We start from the raw sequence: 23,068 nt of genomic DNA on the forward strand, positions 1-23,068 counted from the left end.
TTTATCCATTCATCTGTCAATGGACATCTTGGGATCTGAAGGGGTACGTGCACCCCGATGTTCATAGCAGCAATGTCCACAATAGCCAAACTGTGGAAAGAGCCTTGATGGCTATTTTAAATAAATCACGCCTACCATTAATTGAGTTTTGCCATACTGCTAGGATTCTGTGATTATTCTGTCCTTATTCTCATAAAGCAAGGCCTAGAGTTTTTTTTTTTTTAAGTTTTTATTTAAATTCCAGTTAGTTAACATCAGCATTATATTAGTTTCAGGTGTAGAATGACAAGTGCACCCCTTAATCCCCATCCCCTATTTTCCCCACACCCCACCCACCTCCTCTCTGGTAACCATCAGTTTGTTCTCTAGAGTTAAGAGTCCGTCTCTCCGTTTGGCAAAGCCTAGAGTCTTGTTGTCTCTCCACCTCCTTGTTCTTTCTGGAGACTGAGCAGTTGCCACTGTCAAAGTATTATTATCCATGACCACCCCTGTCCAGCCAAAATTTCTACACAGACGCTTCACAGATCATCAAGACTCCAAGCTGTTTTAAAGTACTGATTATATGTTCCTTTGGCTACACGAGTTTTACCCCCAACTGTATGGAGGAGAGTGTCTTTAATGATGTATGCAGCGCAATTAAAGCATTTTTGAGGGCAGTGACTTTCAAACTCTTCACTGCCATTTTAAAAAAATGCATTTTACATTGCGATCCAGTATCTCTGTGCATGCTATGTAACTGGAGCAAAAGTTTCACTAAATAATACTTACTCTTGTGATGTGTGGTATGCTCTGTAGTTTCTCTTATATTTTTTAGCTCCTTACAAAATGCTGACTGTGACATTGTAAGTGGATTTCCTGACCCACTAACGAGTCACCATCCGAGTCTGAAAAGAACTGCTTAACAGCCATCAAGTTTTAGGAAGTCTTAGTATGTTAATTCTGAGAAGACTTTGGAAATTATCTATGGGCAGCTTCCCCTTTTTATCCTGGGTTAGAGTTGGAGGAACTTGAAGTCCAAGTAGGTTAAGAATTTCTTGTAGGGAAACAGGGCCGTTTTATGTTTATGCTGCTGTAGTCATTTACTCCTGGAACCATGCCATGCTGTGTGGGCAGTTTGACCACATGGACTCTAATTTTTGAGTTTAGCCATTATGCTCCTGGGTGGCTTCATGGTAACGAATAAATTATTCCCACTTTCCTTCGCCCAGTCGAGCTATTTTCCCCCTCCTTTAGCTTTTTATCCCCCTAGTCAGCCAAAGGGAAGAATGAAGCATTCTTCCCTTTGAAGGGAATGGAGCATTGAGAGTGGTGAGTCTCCTCTTCTAGGGATGGTACACATCTATCATTGTCATGAATCCAAACCCATTGTCATGGCTTGAACGTAATAGCTTTAAGCACATACTTAGGCATTAAAAAAACAAAGAAAGAAGTCTAAATGTGAACTTTCTTTAAGGCATTTGCGATTTTAGTTTTGACATGTGCACACATCTTGGTGTATTTGATGTTTTTTCTTCTTAATAATCAGTAGTGATCTTTTTTTACCCACATCTTAAGTTTTTAGTTTCATTGTTTCTGTTGTAAAGGGAATCACAGAGCTTCAAGGTCAAACAATTAACATCAACTTTTGAGTTCTCAAATGCCATTCATAGAGTGTTTGTCAGCTTGCGCTGCCGTAACAGAATACCGTCAACTGGATAGCTTAAACAATGGAAATTAGTTTTCTCGCAGTTCTGGAGACTGGAAGTTCAAATCGAGAGGTCAGAGGGGTGGATGTCTGGTAAGGGCTCTGTCTTTGGATTGCAAATGGCTGCTTTCTAGCTGTCTACTCCCATGGTGGAGAGAGAAAGGGCAGGCAAGCTCTTCGGTGTCTTGTCTTAGAAGACCACTAATCTAGTTGGACTAGGACACCACTCTCATTAGCTCATCTAACCCTAATTATTTTCCAAAGGCCCCAACTTTAAATATCATTATAATAGGAAGTAGGGCTTCAATATATGAATTTTGGGAGAACACAGTCCAGTCTGTGGCGCAAAGCCAAGTAAAACCTTAGTGGGGTTTAAATATTGGCTGAAGCATGCAAAGAACTTTTCTGAATTGTACTTATTAAAAATAGACTCTTCTGTTTGAGTGAATAGATATTTTTCACAGTCTGTAATTCTTACGATGATTATTAACCACAGTAACACATTTAATTTCTTTTATATTCTCAATAATGCAAGTATGTGGATGATAGTTTACAGTTAAAATATGCCCAAGAATAAAATGATACCTTTAAAAAGTGATTTTCATAAAGAATTTTTTCCTGAAAAATTTTATTAATAGTTAATGAATTTCTAAACAGCCTAGCACTATTTTCAAAACCTTATATAGTAGAGAAAAGCTACCCACCATCACTGAGAACAATACATATTTTAGCAAATAACCATATTTGCTAAAGACATACTTTAAAACAACTATTATATGTTGGAATTCTTATTGCTGTCTAGAAGCATGGATGGGTTTCTTAATTAAGAAACTGTAAAGGAGCCAGGTATTTGTCTACAAGAAATCTCACAGAGAGTTACTCCAATAGCCTACACAAAATATCCAATCTAAAGACAGAGAGGAGAGATTGAGAATATAGAATCCTCTTAAAGCTTTTGATTTGAAAGCTATTGGTCTACTTTTAATGTTTGTAAAGTCCTTGGAAACCCCCAAACCAGTTCTTACCTTTTTTGCTGCCATAGGTAGACTATTGATCAAGAAGGATTTTTTTGTTTTGCTTTGTTTTTTGTTTTTTGTTTTTTTTGCTATTTTTTTCTTGTTTCTAGGTTTAAAGAGGTATAGACTGTTTTAAAATTTTAGGGCTTTTGTGCAGAGTTAGTGCTGGGTGTCTAGATGAAATATTCTCTGTCTCTTTAAAGTATCTTTGCTGGCATGCTTTTACTATGTTAACACATACATGTTTATTTTGTTTATCCTGTTTCAGTGTCTATCAGCTGAAGAGATCTTTTCCCTTCATGGCTTTTCGAATGCTACTCAGATAAGCAGCTCCAACTTCTCTGTCATCTGTCCAGCAGTCTTACAGCAACTGAACTTCCATCCTTGTGGGGATCGGCCCAAACACAAAACAAAACCAAGTATTTCCGAAGGTATGTTGGAAGTTTTTTCTTCTGTTTGTTCGAAAAGTCTATAGGCTGGTCCGAAATTAAATTAACATGCTTCTTTCTTTGCTTTATTGCTTTTAGTTAATGTACAAAAGTACTTATATTCTGAAAGTATTTAGAGCAAGAATAATTAAAACTCATTTAAACTTCATGAATTGTGCTCTTCTATTTGTGGAGTCAAAATTACACTTGGTACTGCTTAAAAACTTTGTAAAACTCAATACTTTATTTTATTATTTTATTTATTTATTTACCTATTATTGGTTTTTTTTAGAGAGAAAAGGAGAGAGAGAGTGAGTGTGGGGTGGGAGAGGGGCCAAGGGGAAGAGAGAGACTCTTAAGCAGGCTCCATGCTCAGCACGGAGCCCGATGTGGGGCTTGATCTCATAATCCTGAGATCATGACCTGAACCAAAGTCAAGAGTTGGACGCTTAACCAACTGAGCCATCCAGATGCCCCTCTCAATTCCTGATTTTAAAAAATATATGCTTTATACTGTTCATGTTGGATTGTACATTCACTATTTGGCTCATAAGTGATCAATTTCCATTACCTCGTGCTTATCATATTATTTTAAAAACTTGTCAATTTATCCGTAATTTTCAGTAAAGGGATAGCGAATAGCATGGTTTTAGATTAAATACTAAAGTGCTGAGTTATTACTGCTTTAATTTTTGTAAATGAAAGAAAACGCCAGTGACTATTTTAAATGCCTCTAATTGTATTGCCATAGATGTTGGATTTCAAAGGGATAACCTGCTGCAAAAAAATTTTAAAATATAAGAAAACAAGTGCATGCTTACTATATAGTTCACATATTTAAACATGTAGAAGAATTCTTTTGCAAATGAAATAAACCACTTGTTCAGGGGGTTTGTTTGCCATCTATGTGCAATTTCTTGGTATCCTCAAATTGTTAACCTGACCCACATGGATATTTTAATTCTCATCTGTTGGTACATTGTTCATTCAATAAATGTTTATTGAATGACATGCCAAGCACTGTTCTGGGCATTGGGGATTGAGTGGTCAACAAGAAAACTCCCTGCCCTTTTAGGACTTACAGTGTAATGGAGAAGAGAAAGAATAAACATTTATACAAACAAGCAAATAAATAATAGAATTTCAGGGTGATAAGTACTATGAAGAAAATAAAGTAGGTAAGGGATAGAAGGAGACAGTGGGTGAGTGTGATTGTTGATAGGTCAGAGGAGGCCTTTCTGATGACATTACATTTGAGCAGAGTCCTGACTTAGGGTAGGGAGAGGACCGTAGCAAGATCTTTTCTGGGAAAAGAACATTCTTGGTCAAGGGAACAGTCAGCATAAGCTTGGCAATGAGCTTGGTGTATGTAAGGAACAGTAAGAAAGCGTGTGTGTGTGGAGCATAGTAAGCAGGAGGAAGAATAGAAGGAAATGATGCCCGGGGCCTTGTAGGATACAGTAAGTTGACTGGATTTGATTCTGAATATGGTATGAAGACACTGTAGGGTTCTAAACAGGGCGGGGGCACACGATTTTGTTTGGATTCGTAAAGGATTATTCTACCTTTGTTTGAAGAACAGATTGTAATGGGGTAAGAGTAGAGCAAGGAGATTAATCAGGAGGCAGTTGCCAGGGATTGGTGCTCAGGATGATGGGACATGGACTAAAGTGGGAGAGGTAGAAGGGAGGGGAAGTGATCAGATCCAGGATGGATTTTGGAAACTGTGTTAGAATGGTTTGCCTCTGGTTGGATGTGGGGGTTGGGAAGAATGAATCAAGGTTTGAGCCACTGAAACTGGAGAGATGGATTTGCCATTTCCCAGGATGGAGAAGACCGGAGGAGCAGTTTCTTATGGGGGAAGCAAGTGGTGAGGATCGGGTGTAATTTTTCACATGGTCAGTTTGAGACATTGACATAGACCCACAAGGAGGGATGTCCAGTAGGCAGTGGCATACACACATTTAGTGCTCAGACCACAGGTCAAGGCTAGAGATTTGTCGGCTTAGAGATGGCATGTGAAGCCACTGGTCTGAGTGAGCACATCTATACTGAGTATAAAAGACTATAAAGAAAGAAGAGATAGGGGCGCCTGGGTGGCTTAGTCGGTTAAGCATCTGCCTTCATCTCAGGTCATGATCCAGGATCCTGGGATCGAGCCCCATGTCAGGCTCCCTGCTCCGCGGGAAGCCTGCTTCTCCCTCTCCCCCTCCCCCTGCTTGTGATCCTGCTCTCGCTGTCTCTCTCTCTGTCAAATAAATATATAAAATCTTTAAAAAAAAAAAAGAAAGAAAGAAAGAAAGAAAAGATAGAGAAGAAAAGGGACACCTCAACAAAGGGAGTGCTTATTCTACTGACTTTTGGATTCCTTTTTGTATATATGAATACTTTGATCTCTCTCTGAGTAACAGGAATTACCACAGTGACAAAAATATTGATAATAGCCAACTCTTATGTAGTATTTACTGCGTGGCGGGTACTGTTCCAAATACTTGACCTGTGTTAACTCATTTAATCTTCCTACAACTATATGTAGATGTGGGAACTGCTGTTCCTATTTTACAGCCAAGGAAATGTAGGTCCAGAGAAGTTTCAAGTCTTTTGCTCAAAAGTACACAACTTGTACATGATAAAGCCTGGTTCAAAACCCAAGCTGTCTCAACTTCAGGATCCACGTTCTCTTTTATATTCTATATTTACATACATGAAGAACAGAAGGCCCCAAACATACTTTATTAATATAGTTAGCAATTTTGTGAATAACAATAATTTTACAACTAATTGTTTAAGCAAATATTTTTCTAGATTGTATACTAAATAGGAGTATGTTTGTATTTCTACAAGTTTGTTTAATATGGTTTGCATTTTATATTTAAAAGTAAATTCAGAAAATGCTTTACATATCAACACTTAATAGTAGTATAACGTATGAAAAGCATAGGTTCTGAAGCCGGCCCACCTGGGCCCAAATCCCAGCTCTATAATTTTCCAGTTGGGCACATGACTATGTCTTTCTGCCTCGGTTTTCTTTTTTTTTTTTTTTAAGATTTTATTTATTTATTTATTTGAGAGAGAGAGAGAGAGAAAGAGCATGAGAGGGGAGAGGGTCAGAGGGAGAAGCAGGCTCCCTGCTGAGCCAGGAGCCCGATGCGGGACTCGATCCCAGGACTCCGGGATCACGACCTGAGCCGAAGGCAGTCGCTTAACCAACTGAGCCACCCAGGCGCCCCTCTGCCTCGGTTTTCTTATCTAAAACAGTACCTTTATCATAAGGTTGCTATAAGGATTAAATAACTTAATATTTGTAAAGCATGTAGAATATAATATGGAATGTATTTAGGCCCTATATATACATCTGTTAAATAAAATATATCTACCATGTACATGATTCTGGGCATAGGAGATGAAGCTTCAGAAAAAGCAAGTCCTCTACTCCGTGCAGGTTAGTGACTGACCTTCAAAAGTGTTTTTAACCTTAATTCCTAGGTTTCCTCTATCTCAGGAGCCAGGAGGTAGGATCAGGGAATTGGGAAACAGGAAGTGAGAGCATTTCAGAGTCAAGACTGCAAAGTCATAAAATGGAAAATCAATAGTTCTGAATTACAAGATTAGACAGGCACCAAATATTTGGACAGAGGCCCAATAAAGACAGAATGCCGCTTAGGGTACACATTATCTTAGGAATTGAAATGGGGCTGGAGTGGGTGGGACAGGGTAGGAGAAGAGAGAGAAAAATTTCTGGAGAATTAGGGAAACTGGTAAAATACTCATTCTTACTAATCTGTTTAATTTGATACTACATTGCCTTTATTTGGCGCACTCTGTTGTATTTTAAAATGTGCAGTTGTGTGTGCAGCTGTGTTGAGCAATCTATTTAATATCTCTGTGCCCCAGTTCTCTCATCTGTAAAATGGAGATAATTATAGTACGTTCCTTGTAGAATTATAGTATGTTCCTTCTAGAATTGTAGTACATTCCTTCTAGAATTGTAGTACGCTCCTTCTAGAATTGTATCAAATGAGTTAATATTGCAAATGCCTGGAATAGTGCCTGACACAGGGAAGGAAGACTGTGCGTTCACTCCTCTTATCCATGTGTTCATAGGTTCACTCCATTCCCTGCTCCCTGTGTAAGCCTATTCTTTTCCCACAAATAAATTATTTTTTAAGTAATGAAAAGCCCTGGATTCTTGATGTAACGTTCACTTAATATAGAGTCAATCTTGAGTTCATTCAAAGAAGTGAAAAACCAAAGTAAAACTATTCAAAGGAGTCATGATATAAGGATTTTATAAACATGGTACGTGGTCCAGTTACTTATTTATTTATTTATTCTTTTTATTATGTTATGTTAATCACCATACATTACATCATTAGTTTTTGATGTAGCGTTCCATGATTCATTGTTTTGATCAAAGAGCCATGGAAGCCTGAGGAGCAAGGGACAGCTGCCTGGAAGAGCTAGGAAAGCTTTAGAGAAGATGTCTTGGAGTCGGCTTAGAGAAACACGTGTGAGTTTCTCAGGCAATGAAGATAGAAAGATGTTTTCAGATAAAGAACCACAAGTAAAGGTCATTCTGTACTTGGAAAGCATTGTGTTAGCATAAAGGTCATGTTGAGAAGTGTGCAAATAACCTGGAAAAGTCGTGTGGGAGTCAGTTTATGAACAGTAGTCTTGAATAGGGGCATGAGATGATCCAAGCTGTGTTTTAGGGCTGTAAGTCTGGTGGCCACGTCACATAGTGGGAGGAAGACTGTCATAATGCATCCAAAGAGGAAGTGAGAGATGATGAGGGCCTGAACTCAAGGCATTGGCGATGAGGACGGAGAAGCTGGAGTGAGAGATGTCTCAAGCAAAATTGATAGGGTTTGGTCGTCAATCGTCTATGAAATTGAGAAATTGAAATTGATTCTAATGTTTCTGCTATCTACGGAGATCACAGATTTCTCAAGGGAAGGTGATGTGTTTCTTATGTGTATGTGATTTTGCCTCAGTTTGGTACTCAGAAACTTCTTTGCATCTTTATGTTAGGTTCAACATGTACGTATCCTGTCTACTTGATGAGATTATAAATATTTGTTGAATGAATGAATGCGTGTAGGCTAGTGAAGGGATAGAAGGCTATTCGTGTTCAAGGAAACTACCAAATCACTACACCATGGAGGGAAAGGTGGGATTGCGAGCTTTCTCTAAGTGGAGAGTCTGAGGGGAGTAGGTAGTATCGTTTTAGGTGATAAGGTAGTAAACAGGAATGAGGTGGACCTTCATGGTTCCCATGAAATGACTTTGCAGGCCTGGTCAGGGATCTGGAACCGATAGGAAAGCATCTGGAGAAGATAAAGTCACGGTCAGTGCTGTGATGATTCTTGTGGTGACAGTAACATTTGCTTTCTGTTCGTTTTATTTGGTTTGCAGCATAGACGACCTGTACTGCTTTGTGTGTACATGTGCCTACTCCTTTCCCCGTTCCCCAAGCAAAAGATCCAGGCTCCTTGTTGGCAGGAACCATAGTTCAGTCTATATGCGAGGCTCCATAAACATTTGCTAAGGTTGTTTATTTGTAGACAGAATCACTTGAACTAGAATAGTGGTGAGCAACCTTGTATTCGTGAAGCACAATATAAAATATCTACAGTTTTGCTGAGTCCCTTGGTCTTTTTAAAAATTAGAATACCTCTACACGAGTAATGAAGCATATTGCTAACATATGTCAGCTTTGGAGCCAGACTGCCTGGGTTCAAAATCCAGCTTTCCCTCTGCATGACTTGGGCAGCTCACTTGAACTCCGTATGCTTTGGTTTCATCAACTGTATGAAGGAGGTTATAGTAGTCCTTACCTCACAGGGTTTTGTGAGGATCAAATTCATGAATACATGTCAGTTTCCTTCTTTCTTTCTCTTTTTTAAATTTTATTTATTTATTTGACAGAGAGAGAGAAAGAGAGAGAGAGCACAAGCAGGAGGAGCAGGCAGAGGGAGAAGCAGGCTCCCCACTGAGCAAGGAGCCTGAATCAGGGCTCGATCCCAGGACCCTGGGATCATGACCTGAGCTGAAGGCAGATGCTTTATGAACAGAGCCAGCCAGGTGCCCCACCCCTACCTGTCAGTTTCTTAGCACAGTAGCTGGCAACGGCAAACACTCGTAACCCTTAGGTGTTGCTACGGTACTCCATTGAGAGTGGCAATGAGAAAAGGGGCCTAACATTTAAAAATGTTTTCTGGGCATTTTAAAGAAGCGACAGTGCAGAGGCAGCTTCCTCATCTTTCACACTGTCCTTCGTGTGCTGTGTGTGGGGCGCAGGCAAAGCCAGGTTGCGTGGTTCCGGGGCCCAATGTATGTCAGCCTGCACTGCCATCCGAGGCTGTCCTGGGTTCACTGGCACGCTTCACTTGCACTCCCACGGTGTCCTTAAACCAACCCCTCGATAGAGGATAATCAGGAGGAAACTGAGGTCACACATGCCACTAGCTGTAAAGCTTAGGATAACATTCGTTCATTTCACTGGAAGCAATATTTATTAAGCACCTATTGGGTACCAGGCCTTAGGGATAGAGAGTCGAAAGACTCGCCACCTCCGTCTGTCACCAGAGTCCTCATTACATAGGATATTTTCGCCCTAATCTGGGCTCAACGGGGCGAATTGTGTAACACGGCTGCTCTCTGGTTCCCACGTGCTCCCATCCTGAGCGCTCACTGCACTGGGCTGAGTCCAGGTCCTGGAGGCCCCAGCTGGAGGGCCAAGGTGCTGCCTTCCCACGGAGGTGCACTCCACAGGCGCCTGCAGACCAGTGATTATGACAAGCGCAGTGTCTGCAACTCTGGTCACCTTGGAGCTAACCCATACCCACCCATCTCCACCCCTACCCTCCACCCATCACTTTGTACCTTTTCCCTGAACTCAGGCTGCCTCTGTATTCCTCTGAAAGGCTGAGTTTTAAACCAGGCTTTGAGCTACAGATGAAAGTAGGTGACTTGGAGCCTGTGGGCCTCAGATGGATTGTCACTATTCCAGATGTTCTCCGAATTCCTTGCAAGCTATAAAATTCTCTGAGCCTTTGAGTGGTTTAGGGCTGATGACAGTGTAAGCAGTGTTACTATTTATATTTATTATTCTGTATTTGTGTTCACAGTTTTCTGCATAATTTTCATTGAGAAGATCTTGTTATTTTAAAGAAGTATCTGTTTCAAGCTTTTAAAGAAAAAAATTGTCTCAAGCTTCATGTACAGTAAGATTTCATTTGGCTTCGTTGCTCTGATTAATTTCTACTCTTTCCTTCTGATCTACAGTTTGGGGATATGGACTCCTGTCAGTGACAATTATTAATCTGGCATCTCTCCTCGGATTAATTTTGACTCCATTGATAAAGAAATCTTATTTCCCTAAGATTTTGACCTTTTTCGTGGGTCTGGCTATTGGGACTCTATTTTCAAATGCCATTTTCCAGCTTATTCCAGAGGTAAGGATGTTGGCTCTTTGTTTCTGTGAATAATTGTTTCTTTTAAATGTTTTAGCACTTTGTACATTTTAACGCTCCATAATTCTCACAGCATTTTATGGTCTGGTTGATAGTGTTGGATAAGAGAAAGCTGAATCACAGCAGATGAAAAAGCTTGTCTCAAGCTACAGGGGATATCAGTGTCAGAGATAAATTAATATTCTAGGAGGCCAGCCACCAGGACGTGCTCAGACAGCTCTGGGACACCTCTGAGGGCCTTAAAAATTTATTTTGTCTTGCATTTGGCAAATTTAATTTTTCTATGTACTTTTATTATTTATTTATTTTCTAAAGAGCCTACAGTGTCAGATTTACTGAAGATATACCACAAAATGTCCTTAGACATTTACTGCAGCTTTTATTTAAGTTTGTATGTCTTGTCTGTTAGGAAAACCTTGACTCTTTATAATTTCAAACTCTAGCGCTTGCCCTATGTCCTTTAAACAGTAGATTATTTCATTCTCATGTGTGTGTGTGTGTGTGTATGTGTGTGTGTGAAAGAAATCTTTTCTACTTCATTCTTGGGCCCAGCCCTTGAGTTCTTTATCTCTTTAGGGCCTAGTAGGATCCTCTAAGTTTAAAAGGATCTCTCTTGGGAAAACAGTAATCCAAATGGCTTGTCATATTTGCTTTTAAAAATTTGAATCTGGGTATGATGGACAAATATATTTTAGAGAAAATGGATTATCAATGTCTCATTTTTCTTCATTACCTAGATCTAATATTATCTATAAAGGGAATCAGTGCTTCACTTTTACTACGAAAAGCTTTCTCTTTCAAGGCAAATATTGCTGAAGGTAGGAAACTATAAGATATGAAACTATCTTATAGCTAGGAAACTATAAGATACTCTGAGGGTTTTATTAATAGAAGTTCCTCTGGTATAAGACTCCTCTGTGATCTCTTACAGTTTAGTTACTTAAGTTTCAGAGTTTTTGTTTTGTGATTTTGGTGGTTAAATTCCCAATATTACCTGATCTGAAGATGGACTTAGAACTTTGGTGAAAATTGTATACTGAAAGATTTCTTATTATTTTTCAGAAATCAGGTTAAATTACTTGGTTTTACTTGAATTTTTTTTTTTCTCTCTCAGGCATTTGGATTCAATCCCAAAAGTGACAACTATGTTGAGAAGGCAATTGCTGTGTTTGGTGGATTTTACATACTTTTCTTTTTTGAAAGAGTGCTTAAGATGTTATTAAAGACATATGGTCAGGTAAATAGATTTTATTGAAAATGTTTGATGTTTGACCCCTTAAAGCTACTTTATATAGCTTTATAGGCAAATAAAGGCAGAAATTTTATTCTTTTTTTTTTGAGAGAGAGAGAGAGGACGCAAGCAGAGGGGAGGGGCAGGAGAGAGAGAGAGGATTTTAAGCAGACTCCACGCCCAGTGCAGGGTCTGCCACAGGGCTTGATCTCACAACCCTGAGATCATGACTTGAGCTGAAATCAAGAGTCAGATGCTTAACTGACTGAGCCACCCTGGTGCCCCAGGAATTTATTCTTATGATTATGTGAAGCTCAGTTATTAGACTTGTGAATGTGAGGAGAAAGAAAAGTCAATATATTGATAAATATAAGAGAAACGATTGACAGTGTATAATTTGGAATAAGTACCAACAATTTAATGTCAAGAAAAATGTGCACAATTTGTATTCATTCATGTTCATCAAAATAAGAAGGCATATGTACCCTAACATGAAAAAACAATCTAATAAATGAAGATACATTTGTAAATCTAAAAAGATTATATATTGAATAGACATACAAATTTTCTCTTACAAATAAAAAGCACTAAACTCTCTACTTTCTTGTATGTGTGAGCCATCATTTTTTATTCTTATAACCTCCTCTTGCTTTTTAAATTTTTTCATGTAGAATGATCATACACACTTTAGAAATGATGACTTTGGTCCTTCTCATGAGAAAACTCATCAACCTAAAACGTTACCTGCCATCAATGGTGTGACGTGTTATGCAAATCCGGCTGTCACAGAGCCTAATGGACACATCCATTTTGATAATGTCAGTGTGGTATCTCTACAGGTATGATGATTCCATTTTCTCTTTACTATATTGCATCCTTTATATAATGTGAAGGCTTCTGTGAATGCAGCCAAATCAGTATTTTACACACGTGAATGTGTCTGACTTATTCTTGTGTCTGTGAGATATGTGGAATGTAAGTCTATATTCTTTTTCTAATTTTCCTCCGTATATTTACCTGAACAAGTGAGTTAAGCAAGAAATTGAGGATTACTGGATCTGAGACTTTATTATTCTCTAAGATTATTTAACTATATGTATGAGTTACTTAGATTTATACAGTGATATGTAGCAAAGTAATCAGAGCATTTCTCTTATTTTGCAATTCTTTCAAGATCCAAAACCAAAGAATCCCTTTGAGTAATTTTGAAACTGTAAGAAAAAAAGATTTGTAAGCTGTTAAAATTGTGTTCATTAATTAATTGATTTAGAATTTGTATCCCCATCTTCTAAATAATGTTAATAGGTATCATTTCTTGAGTGACTATTATATGCCAGGTAGTATGCTAGGCCCTTAATTGTTTTATCTCATTTACTTTTAATTTTTAAAAAAGATTTTATTTATTTATTTGACACAGAGAGAGAACACAAAAGTAGGGGGAGCAGCTGAGGGAGAAGCAGGCTCCCCATGAGCAGGGAGCCCGATGCGGGACTCGATCCCAGGACCCCGGGATCATGACCTGAGCCGAAGGCAGACGCTTAACCGACTGAGCCACCCAGGCGCCCCAAAATCTTCTTTTTTTTAAGATTTTATTTATTTGACAGAGAGAGCCAGAGAGCACAAGTGGAGAGAAAAGCAGAGGGAGAGGGAGAAGCGGGCTCCCTGCTGAGCAGAGAGCCCAACATGGGGCTCGATCCCAGGACCCTGGGATCATGACCTGAGCCGAAGGCAGACGCTTAACCGACTGAGCCACCTAGGTGCCCCTCTCATTTATTTTTTTATAACAATTATTCAAAATAGAGTTTATTTTCTACACATTAGAACTATTTTTGTTTCAAGTGATGGGTATCAAACCCAAATTATGTATGCAGAAAGGAGACTCTATTGGAAAGATAGTGGGCTGTCTAATGGAAGAGCCAGGCTATAGGAAAAGCGAGAACCTAGGAACCATTAGAACCATGAGAAGTCCTTGTCTTCCTCCTCCCCATGGCTTAGAGTCATTCTTTCTTTCACTGTGCACTGGCTTTTTCCATAAGTGGGAAACAGCCACTAGCAACTCCTGAGGTTTATGTCTTACATAAAGTTTCAGTCACTAGAAGGAAATTGACCTGACTCTCAGTCCTAATCCAAAATTCCTGGCAAGTGTCTCCTTGGTCTGGCTTGAATTAGATGTCCCCTTCTAGACTAATCTAGAGGGGTGGGCACTTGTATGGCTTGCAAGAGCATATGGATGGAGTAGAGGAGTGGTTACAAAAAAAGGGTGCTAGGTGACAGTATCATTAGTGTTCACAACAGTTCTCATTTGACAGATGAGGGAAGTGGAACTTCAGATGTTAAATAACTTGCCCAGAGTCACTCAGTTGGTAAATAGTAGAGCCATAAGCTACAAAGTTAAACACACTATAAAAAAGAAAAATTGAAAATAAAATCAAGGAAAACCAGTTAAGAAAAAACAAAAAGTAGAAAAAAAGATATCTGGAAGAGGTTATTATGGCAAGTGACCTGAATTTCCTTCTGGAAAGAAAACATGATCAGTCATACACTTTGCCCCACGTGATTAAGGAACATCTCAAGTGTGTTTCAAGAGGCATTTTTGTGTTAGCACTGAGCTAAGAGAGGAAATTATTTCATGCAATGTAATGAATGATACTTTCAGCCAAGATTTTGCAAAGAATATGAAAATGTTCAAGTAGATAATTTCTTACAATAATTATAGCTAACATTTATTAATGCTCAGGGACTCTGCCTAGAATTTTAAACGAATGACCTCCTTGGACCCTCATCATAGCCTAGGAGACAAGTACTGTCATAATTCAGAGACTAGCTTAGAGAGGTTAAATAACAAACCCAAGGAGCTATGTAGCTCCTACATGGCAGAGCTTGGGATCAGCACCAAGGCCATCTGATGCTGAAGCCTGCACGCTTGTGTACCTTGCTGGATTGTCTTCTTCAGGTCATTGTTCTACTAGAATCAAGATGATGACATTAACTCTTAACCTAATAATTATTAATTTTTGTAAGGAAAGAAGATAATTTGGCCCGAGGCCGTTGCTTTCTGAAGACAAATAAATTGAACTGCTCAAAAGTTTGATTTTAGTTTTAAAGGTTTTGGGCTCCTGATTTATGATTTACTATGGTCAGAAGACCATGTTTGTAGTAAATATAAACACCATGACAAAAATGGGATCCTGCACATGATCCTGTTTATGTAATTTAGAAATATCAATTGAAAAGCTATTCTTACTCTACTTCTGGAAGTAATGCTAGTACACAGGCTTTCATTCATTTACCCAATAACCATTTATTGAGTACCTGCTCACTGTCCTAGGCACTGGGGATTCAGAAGCAAATGAATTCTTGTAAAGCTTATAGTTTATTTAAAGGACAATATAGAAAAGAGTAAAACTAGAAAATACCACATAACAATAAATACTTTGATGAAAATAGAATATGGTGATGTGGGGGGGCGCCTGGGTGGCTCAATCAGTTAAGTGTCTGCCTTTGGCTTGGGTCATGATCCCGGGGTCCTGGGATTGAGCCCTGCGTTGGGCTCCCTGCTCCACAGGGAGTCTGCTTCTCCCTCTCCCTCTGCCCCTCCCCCTGCTCAGGCTCGCGCTCTCTCTCTCTTTCTCTCTCTCTCAAATAAATAAATGGAATCTTTAAAAAAAAATGGTGATGTGGGAGTGACATGTGAGGGCTTCTTTCACCAAGAAAGATCCCTACAGAGATCAGCAGAGAATTGGATAATGAGAAAGAATAGCCAATCACTGCAAATATCTGAGAAAAGAATGTTCGAAAATCTTCGAGAATAATCAAATGGGTTATATACAAGGGAACTAGAAGCTAAATGGCTTTGGACTTCCTGACATCAACGCTGGGGACTAATGGCACAATTCTGTTAATATTCTGAATAGAAATGACTGTGGAGGGCACCTGGGTGGCTCAGTCAGTTAAGCGTTCGACTCTTGATTTCGGCTCAGGTCATGATCTCAGGGTCCTGAGATTGAGCCCCGTGTTAGGCTCTATGCTCAACGTGGAGTCCGCTTGAGATTCTCCCTTTCCCTCTGCCCCTTCCCCACCCTGCTTGTGCTCTCTGTCCCTCTAAATAAATGAATAAATAAATAAAATCTTAAAAAAAGAGAAATGACTGTGGAATTGTAAACAGTGGTAAACTATCAATCTAGTGAGAGGGTGTAATGAAGCTAGGATTCTGGAAATATACTTCTAGGAATGAGAAGTCCAACTGAAGGCAGAGAAGGTGTGTTCCAGGATGACAGCCATGCACCAGGCCTTGAAATGAGCCGTACAAATAGTCCTGACACTAATTTCTTATCAGGACTATTTTCTGGCTCTTTTGGGTGAAGGCATAGTCTTAAATGAAGAGAGACTTAAACTGAGTAATGTACTGTTATTTTCAGTTTTCTCTTTATATCACATTAAAAAAATTGAAAGAGGTAGAATTTAAGAAATACCATAAAGGTTTAGATATTGCTTTAAGAGGCAGTAGGTAGTGTAATATAAGTGATAGTGATTTTAATAATAAAATTAAAATACTTTCTAATAAATATTTTCTAATAAAATGACTTAACCTAGATGCCCCCATTATGAGAATTGAACAGGATATGGAAAATTCATGGTTCATTTCTAAGTCCAAGTATGCCTTAAGAATTTTATTGACGATTCTTGTTGCTATTGCTTCAACACAGTCAAGTTTTTCCAAACTGAAAATAATAAGAAACTATCAAAGAGCAAGTTAAGAAAAGTAGTCTAATTTGACATTCTATCAATAGAATGCAAATTATATGACAATCTAGACGATAACAGCATGATTCTTGATTTTGCTGGAATTTAGGAAGAACAAAAGAATTGTTATAGAATAATGAAAATCCACGACTTAGGGATGTCTTTATTGATATTCATCCAAACAATTCTGGTCCATCACAGGATACTCAGATATGCAACCATATTTAAATTTAGTTGCCTTGGTATTTTGTGTGTGTTCAGTCATATAAAAACCATAGCTTTACGCATTTTAAAAAAATGTATTGCCATGTGAGTGTATTTATGGCCGTAAGAGGATAGAAGATATTTTATTTAACTGTTCTTTAGTTTGATTCTATCTTTTAAGTATTTAGACGAATTGGTGAGACTTCCTTAGTAGCCTTGCTCCAGACCCAGTAGATGTTAGGCATCACAATCCATGGGACTCGCAGGAGTGTGTGTGCGTGTGCGTGTGCATGTGTGTGCGTGTGTGCGTGGGCACGCGTGCACACGGGCACACAGGTGCTTGTATTCAGGAGCATGCATATTTCCAGGACAAGCTGGGAGTAACGGGGCAATAGTAAGAAGTCAGTTATGAGGGAAGAAGGGGAAGCAGGTTACTTAGTTAATGCCATGAGGTAATGTTTCACAGCTCACCCACCCTGTGACACTTGTTGCTTTGTTTTTTCTCTCTCTGACGACCACATAACCCTGTGGAGAAGTCATTGCAGAAACTAATGATGTATTGTATGGTGACTAACATAACATAATAAAATTAAAAAAATAAAAAATAAAAAATAAATAAATAAAAATAAATAAAAAAATAAATGTGGGTGATGGTTCCAAAAAAAAAAAAAAAGAGAAGTCATTGCAATACCTGTGCAACCAGATGGGTCTTTCCTGTGTGAATCTACAGCTTCAGAAGGACTGTATTTTTTTTTTTTTTAGTTTTCTTTTTTTTTTATTATGTTATGTTAATCACCATACATTACATCATTATAGAAGGACTGTATTTTTATTAGGTGTTGATTCCTTAGGCATGTTAGGTACTTGGGAGAGTGGTAGCTTCTCTGGGCCACCAGAGGGACCATCGGGCTTACTTCTCCTGTAGTCTGTAATCAGTCTTTTTCTAAAGGAAACCTCTTGTGCTTTTCTTTAGGAATCAACATCAATAAATATCAAGTGATAGGCATCACCTTTTTTCCTAATAGAAAAAATATTAATATCGGCCATTTTTACAAGTTAACTGTTGTGACTTTTATGTTTAAAACTGAGGTGCAGGGGTAGTGGAATTTAGCTGCAAAATGTGGTGATGTTAGGGACACTTTCTTTGTCAACAACTGACAGGAAGTGATATTCTTTAAATACAGAGAGAACATTTTTGAGATGCTCGGGTCTCCATGAGAGTCCGGTAGATGTTAAATACATTTAATTCATTCATCAAGTATTTACTAAGCACCTAATATGTTCTTGGCACTGTTCTAAGTACTGGGTACACATCAATGGGATAGAACAGACAGGCTTTATGTCCTTTCATAACATAAGTAAAATATTGTACTGAAATGTGGAAAGCATTCTTTTTTTTTTTTTTATTAAGTGTGAGATAGAAAAAACTGATAAGGAAAGGAAGCCCATATGTGTGGGGCTTGTCTACCGGTCTTTGTTCTCTGGTGGTTGGTCTTTCTCCATTCTCGCCCAGAGGTGACAAGGGTGGTGTGTATTCCTGCCTGCCCATGTTGGGAGTGAGGTGGGAGCAGAAAGGGACGGGGCACTGTGCAGTTTTGACCTACTACCCCTGTCTTCAGCTCTGCATGTCATTCCAGCCTTCAGTTTGCCTTGTGTCCTTGAAGTGAAAGTCTCTCTGATTCAGTATTCTCAAAGGGTGACTCTGTAGTCATTTGGGGTGGTTGCCTTGCTGCATTGTCTTGGGAGCAAAGATCTGGGGTTCTGATTGCTCCTTAATAAACTTACAATGAATTCTCTTAGTTTTAGTTTCATGCTTCACTTGTCACCTTCAGGGGTACTTGGTGCCTCCTTTCCCTAAACTTCTCTGAAGTTCTTGGCCCCGCATCACTTTGTTTTTTGTTGACTTTTTTCTCATAGGAAGTCAGTTTGGCTGCATCCTCCACTTCTTTATTTTCCAGAATAAATATCTCCATGTTATCGTATCATCTCCCATTCTTTCTGTCCCGTGGCATGATGACCCCTTTCTTTCTTTATTTTAAGGAGTTTCAGGAGAGGCTACAGATAAATATATATGTCCAGTCTACTGTATTTCACCAAAAAGCTATTTACTGTTTAAAATCACAGTAGTTATAAAACACCAATCAGTTGCTTCCCTATATGTGGTTATATTAGCTATTAGTTAAAACTGAAAACTACGTAAGTAATAAAATGATATAAGAAATGATTTTCATTGATTTTGATCAATTGGTGTTTACGGAAAAGCTGGTTTAGTGGCAGGGAGACAACGCCCCTAGATTGTGGTGAAGGAGAGTTCTGGGGAGGGCTGGGCTGTCAGTGGAATTTGCTCTCACTGGATCCATATCAATGCTCCTTGCCCCATGGGCCATTTTACCTGGCTCTAGTCTTTGTGTTGGAAATGCCACAAAAATTGATGCCTGAATCCTTTCTGAATTTAGCCCACACTTCACTGGTATTAACTCTACTTTTATGCATCTCTAGCAAATGTTTTCAAGAATATCTCTTCTAAAATCTTTTCATTACTCTGCAAAATTCCCACTCTTACCTTTGCTTCCTTTAGTGAGACGGAGATCTTTCTTTGGAATCTGAGAACTTTGTTGTCTCACCTCCTCTGTTACATCCTGAAAACTGCTCTGTTTCCTCATCTGCTCTCCACCTTTTCATTTGTGTCAGGACTTGTATCCTTTCTCTCTTTTTAAGGCCAGTTCCTCCAAATGTGCTCATCTTTCCCACAGCTTTTTCCTGTTTCCGTTTACCTTTCCTGAATCTCTCCTTCTCCCCATGTCTACAAACGTGCTTGAGTCTTTTCTACCTTAATGTATTCTTTTCTTCCTGACTGTGCTTCTCCCCAACATTTTCTACCCTAGTCCTTCCCCACACTGTCCAACTTCTTGAAAGACTAGTTAATACTGAAGACGGTGTCAGACATTTTCTTACATATATTAACTCATTTACTCCTTACAGTAACAACCCTATGACACAAGTTCAGTTATTATCTCCATGGTAATGATGTGGAAACTGATGTACAGGGAAGTTAAGTAACTTGGCCAAGGTCACACAGGTACCAAGTTAGAATTTAAACCCAGACATCCTGATCCATAGGCCCATCTGGTTAACACTTACCCTGTGCTACTCCGCCTATTATTTCCATCTGCTGACTAGTCTTTATGTGCACCTTCCTCTTTTTCATCAGTTCCTCAAGTATTTAATCATGTATAAAAAAAATCAGTACTATGCTCTGAAATTTCCCTTTGGGGTGATACAAGTGATTTTGCCTTAGTATTTTGCACTATATTCTTAACACTCATTCTCATTCTTTTTAAGATGTTCCTGTAGTTTAGCACATACTTGAGTACTTCTTGTTGGCTGAATGCTATAAAGGCAGATTTTTCACCGGGAGCCATTCCCTCCCTCTTGGAATTGCTCATTAGGTAGCTTCTGTGATGCTGTACTAACCTTCTTCTCCTGCCATTTTAGCTACTACTTTTCTGGTGCTTTCTCTGAATCTCCTTTTCCTTGAAGGGCAACTGGATGTGGAGGAGGAAGCAAGGGTTTTGAAGTTACATGGGCCAGTGTTCACATCTCAGCAATAAAATGTTCATTGTATGGTTTAGGGAAAATCAATTAATGTCTCTGAGCCTTTGTTTGCTCTTCTGTTAAATGATGAACAAAACTCCTTAAGCTAATGAATTTTTGTGAAAATTAAATAATTTATTATGAATTTACTGTGTAACAATGTCTGGCACACTGTATGCATGTGATAAATACATATTTCTCTTCTCCCATTCGCCAGTTTTTATCCTTCTCTTTCCTTAGTTTTTACTCATAGTGATCTTATCAAATCCTATCACTTGAACTTTCATTCCTCTAACTTCTAAATCTATATGCTTAATTATTTACACACCATCCTTTGCAAGAAGGCTTCTTGTACGAAACCATAAAGGCTTTTCAATCTATTTGCATTTTTCCGTTGGGAAGCATAGAGTAACATATGGAGAGGCTAAAACATACAGAATTTCATGCCGTCTCATCTCCATTATTTACCTTTTTAACAATTTGAGTACTTTTTCTAAAAACTAAAGTTTGATTTTTAAAACTTGAAGGCCATCTGATAATAAAGACAAGCTTCTGAATGTAAATGCTTGCAAGTCAGACATTGACTTTCTGTTAAATGGACTAAGAACTTGAAACATTTATTCTTAATGGAGTAAAACTTTAAAGTCTAATTTAATTTGCCATTTGAATGATATTATCAGTTTTTGCACCCCAGATTCTCTATCAGAGTTGTTCAGCTATGCGCTTTAAGTCCAGTTGTATCTGTCACACTATAACACATTCAGTTCATTTGAAAGGACATTCCTAAGGATGTTCCTAAAGGATATCCCTCGGGAGGAACTTAGGGTTATCTGTTGTGACTCCTGAAGTGAGCCAGTCATTTGGACGGTGAGGACACCCCTGATTTCACATAGGGAGGCTGGTATCACCACTGACACATTAAATCATAACGAAAGAATGTTGGTACTACCAACTACTTACTAGACCAGCCGAGAGGATCAGATAAGTTAATGTATATAAAAGTGCTTTGAAAGGTAGCCAAACCTGTACTATTTAATCTATTTGAAAGACAGACAGTTGCTTAAGGGTTTCAGTCAGGGACTACTATGATATCCAGTTGAAAAGGGAAGATATTAGTGTCCTGATAAACATTTAAATAGTTACTATTTTTGTAGAGCTTATAATTTTAATCAATTGATATGTGCTATCAGGTCCAAGCAAACATAATTAAAATGTTATGAAATTTGACCTCTGGGTATAACTTGTAGACATTTAGGGCTTTCTTTTCCCTTTGTATATAGATACAAACACAATTTAATTTCTGTTGAATGAATGAATATCTTGAAGTAAAAAGGACAAGAAAGAAAAGAAGTTCAAAGACAAGACTTCCCAAGAGAAGCCTTCTCTGTCTCCCTAGAAATTACCAGAGATATCTTGACTAGTTCCTATCCCACATATTGTTTGCCAAAGAATCCTTTAAAATACTCTCAAAAGGTCCTACTCACAGTGGACAGAAGCCTTTTATGAGTTATCAGGATAAGATGCCAAAAAAGTCTTGGTTTTGAATTTGATTTATAAAATGCAGAGTGATACAGAAAACAGAAGATATGTTTGATGTTGGTGGGAAAGAAGGAAAGACAAATTTGATAAAAGTTCCAGTTAGTGTTGGCAAGAGTTTTCTGGGGTTGAAAGACCGAAAATGTGGGCATGAACCTGGGGTATAGAAAAAATTATGGTGTAATTGACAGAAATGAGGCAGTTAGGAAGAGATCCCTGGAAAGGGGGGGCAGGCAGAAAGGAGGATAGATGATTAAATTTTCTCTAAATAAACATTTTTATCAAGACAAACATACAGAAAAGTGAACAGGTCATCATTGTACAGCTCTATAAATTTTTACAAAGTAAATTCGTTCCCAGAACCACCACCTGTACCATGAAAGGACATCACCAGCAATTCAGAAGCCTCCTTTTTCCCCTTTCCAGTGATTATACCCTTTCCTCCCAAAGGGAACTGCTATGCATTATACAGCAGTTTTTCATAAAGTATGTAATCTTTTGTATCTGCCTTCTTTTGCTCAATATTACATTTGTGAAGTTCATTTATGTTGTTGCTCATAGTAGTCATTCGTTCATTTTCATTGCTTTATAGTATTCCACTGTAGGCATAGATCGATCACATCAGTATCATTATCGTGAATTTAACCTTACCATATCTATTCATGCTCTTATATTTTTCATATATATCGATATATCCATACAATATATTGAATTTCACATTTTAAAAACTGAGTGAAAATAGTATTTTGGTTGTTTCATTGTGCAACTTGCTTTTTTTGCCCATTATTTTAGTACTTCTATTTCCAGTTCATTCCTTTTAAGTGCATGATGTTACTACTACTTGTTTATCCATTTCCTCTGACATTGATAATTTTTTTTCCCTTTTAGCTTTTTGCTGTAACAACAATGCTGCAATGCACATTCTTTTTTTTTTTTTTTAAGAGAGGGGGGAGAGAGAGGTGGGGGAGGGACAGAGGGAGGGAGAGAGAGAGAATCTTAACAAGGCTCCACATCCAGCGTGGAGCCCATTGCCGGGCTCGATCTCACGACCCTGAGACCATGACCTGAGCCAAAATCAAGAGTCGGATATTTAACTGACTGAACCACCCACCTGCTGTTTGCAATGTACCCCTGCAATGTACATTCTTATCCATGTC

At 38.5% G+C, this 23,068-nt stretch overlaps 1 protein-coding gene across 3 annotated transcripts in view; it reads left to right on the forward strand.

Annotated features, from left to right (window-relative positions):
- Nucleotides 1–23,068, forward strand: part of SLC39A8 (solute carrier family 39 member 8) — a 53,901-nt gene that overhangs the window by 4,422 nt on the left and 26,411 nt on the right. For all 3 annotated transcript variants that reach the window (XM_081812046.1, XM_081812043.1, XM_081812045.1), the window contains exons 3-6: nt 2,969–3,131; nt 10,416–10,585; nt 11,718–11,840; nt 12,506–12,673. In XM_081812046.1, the coding sequence (XP_081668172.1) occupies nt 2,969–3,131; nt 10,416–10,585; nt 11,718–11,840; nt 12,506–12,673 (624 nt within the window). The remainder of the gene's footprint in view (nt 1–2,968; nt 3,132–10,415; nt 10,586–11,717; nt 11,841–12,505; nt 12,674–23,068) is intronic.

Source organism: Leptonychotes weddellii, chromosome 2 (genome assembly GCF_054177405.1).
Source record: "Leptonychotes weddellii isolate Sample4059 chromosome 2, ASM5417740v2, whole genome shotgun sequence".
NCBI classification, from domain to species: domain Eukaryota; kingdom Metazoa; phylum Chordata; class Mammalia; order Carnivora; family Phocidae; genus Leptonychotes; species Leptonychotes weddellii.